General features: G+C 36.2%; 1 protein-coding gene across 1 annotated transcript; it reads right to left on the bottom strand.

Annotated features, from left to right (window-relative positions):
• On the bottom strand, positions 1 to 2,059 carry LOC107029942 (F-box protein At5g49610-like). The gene is made up of 2 exons (XM_015231376.2): positions 1,929 to 2,059; positions 1 to 1,252 (listed from the first exon to the last, which is right to left on the bottom strand). Exons 1-2 carry the CDS (start codon positions 2,046 to 2,048, stop codon positions 128 to 130), a joined length of 1,245 nt encoding a protein of 414 aa, XP_015086862.1. The 5' UTR covers positions 2,049 to 2,059; the 3' UTR covers positions 1 to 127.
• Between the last annotated feature and the right edge of the window lie 595 nt (positions 2,060 to 2,654).

The raw sequence follows: 2,654 nt of genomic DNA, 5'->3' as shown, positions 1-2,654 counted from the left end.
TAAAAAGGAACTCACACAATCAAGCAATAAATAATTAAAAAATAAGTGAAGATGAAACATGTTCATCGAGTTCTAATGGAAGGACATCGAAATTCTACTTGACGGAAACAAAAATGATCATAAACAGCTAGTTCTTCAGCTCATGTATGGCAGCGAGGCTGTTTGTGTATGGTATAAATCTTCTCTTTGGATTGAATTGCCCTGGAGTCATAATAGTCTCCACCTTCTGCTCACTCAGGTAATAAAGGTATATCCTTTCAGTTGTGCATATCACCACAATGTCATCACCATTGTTTATACATGGTAATACACTGCACAACACGCTACCATTGTCAATAAAGGAATCTTTATCCAATGTTTGCCGAAGCTTCTTATGTCCAAGATTGACGCAGATACTACGGTTCAGACTCATGTCCATTCCTCCGTAGAAATCTAACATAAAAACATCCCTGCAATCATTGTAAACAGTAACATAGGATAACTCATCCTTTACCTGAGTTAACGCACCATATCTACCAGGTGGAATGGGCACACGTAAAACTGCTGCAACCTCATTTTTTATATCAAATGCTAGCACGCCATTTGATTTTGTACTCCAGTACGCCATCCCCTTCAAATATAATCCTCCACCAACAAGAGTTGCATCTTCGAACTCAAGACACTCTGAAGAAGAGCGCCTCCAGGAGTTTGATTCAGACGAGTAAATCTCAAATAGCACAACTGGTTGATCAAGAAGAGGGACAGCAGCGACAAGGTGAAAATACGATTCAATATTACCCTCCGGATCAAATGCAAGAATGACAGCTGGATCAGATCCGTGATAATATTGATGAGGAGGGATACGTTTCCAGTCTTCGGTCAAAGGATTGCAAACGTAATAACTCTCCAACCCCTGGCAAAGGAGCAACCCGCTGCTAGAACTGATAATTTTAATCCCCTCAGGCAAGAAACCCAGGGAAGGATTGGGGACTCCATTCGCAGAATGATCCAGAGACAAAAAGTTAGGATCATATTGGAGATCCACATCCACAATCTGATGAAAGTAGCCTGAAAGTTTCTGGAATGAAGTGCTTTGCTGGTATGCCAATAACGGACAAGCTATCCAATGATTCCATTCATTGGACACTGTCCGAAACTTCATCAAGGACTTGCCAGGAAGGAAAGGCAACACATTTTTCATCGCCACGTCTTTCATTTCCATATCTTCTCTCCTGATATAGTCTGCAGGTAATTTTGATACTTCATTCCATTCCTGCAAGACAAAAGAGGTATTTAATTAAATGAAAGAGATATATACATATCAATTACAACTCAAACTCATACTAGTTGGTGTCAGTCACCTGAAATATTTATTTCTACTCCTCTCTATTTAGGTTGGGCACTTTCAACAAGTTCACTTAAAAAGGCTCATTTAAAAAGTGTATCATCAACATCTCTAAAAAAAATAAGAAAGATAATGGAAAGACAAACAAGAGAGTAGTGGTATCAGAAAGGGCAAGATCTAAAGAAGCAGCTTCTCAAAAAAATTGGGGAGTTCAGATTGCCTATATAATTACATTGTGAAAATAAACAAATTATTTGGAATAAGATGAATTCAAATGAAGCAAAGCGAATAGTAATTTTCATCAATTCAAGTAATTGTTGGTTGTGTAACCTAGATATGTTTCAGTATTGCAGAATTATCTATCAGAAGAAAAAACGATCATTATTCTATAATAGAAGGTTATTCGAAAACAGCCTCCTTATCCAATAAAAGTGTGGGGTGAGGGGTGGGGTAAGGTTTGTGTATTATATCCTACCGTCCCCAAACCTCATTTGTGGGGATTCCACCGGATATGTTAGTTGTACTGAAATGAATAAGTTTTTGTATAGTTCTTCATATAAAATGAATAAAAATACTCAAAAATAGCAGATAAAGAAAAGGATACCTTATGAGTCCCACTGTCCTGTTGTTGAATAGCTGGAGAAAATTCCTCAGCATCAGCCATGATATTATTCTCAAACTCATCAGAGCTAATAGTCATCACGTTATCCTTCAATGTTTCCATTTAATTTTTCTGCACAAAAAGCACAGTGTTAGTGATAATGGAAAATTTAAAGCATAAACTCCCTCAAAGTATACTTATGAACAATAATAAAAAAAAAAAAAGACAGCCTAATCCACACTGACAAAGTGTTTAGTATGCGAGAAATAAGGATCTCAATAAATGAGCAGATGAGGTAAACTTTAGACTCTGCTTCATAGATCACTAATTATCAGTATAAAAAGAAGGAAAGACATTTCACTATACTTAAAATCATAAATTTTGTAATGTAAATCTCCCAATCGCCATTTAGCAGTTCATCTCCTTGGTAACTCTGATTCGAAGAAATCAAAATATCAACAATCAAGAAATTTCACAATACTGAAAGTCAAAAAACCATAAATTTAGAGAAGTAAATCTTCCATAAAGGAGGAATTTTGAAACAAAGCGTCAAAACGCAATTAAATAAGTCGTCCACACATAGATCATATCGTAAATCCGAGAAAGATCCGACGGTTCATATATAATTCTTGGTCAATTGAAACGTGAAATATTTACATACACCTAGTTCCACACAAGTATAATTCAAGGAATCAAAACACATTCCAACAATTGAAACAGATGACGATC

The sequence above is a fragment of the Solanum pennellii genome, chromosome 1, assembly GCF_001406875.1.
Source record: "Solanum pennellii chromosome 1, SPENNV200".
Taxonomy (NCBI): domain Eukaryota; kingdom Viridiplantae; phylum Streptophyta; class Magnoliopsida; order Solanales; family Solanaceae; genus Solanum; species Solanum pennellii.
This window is presented reverse-complemented; position numbering and strand designations above follow the sequence as displayed.

Excerpts from the sequence above, each read along its gene's own strand:
- LOC107029942 (XM_015231376.2), bottom strand. The coding sequence starts at position 2,048 with ATGGAAACATTGAAGGATAACGTGATGACTATTAGCTCTGATGAGTTT. Across the intron at positions 1,253-1,928 it reads AGGACAGTGGGACTCATAAG|GAATGGAATGAAGTATCAAA; the intron begins GTATCCTTTTCT and ends TTTGTCTTGCAG.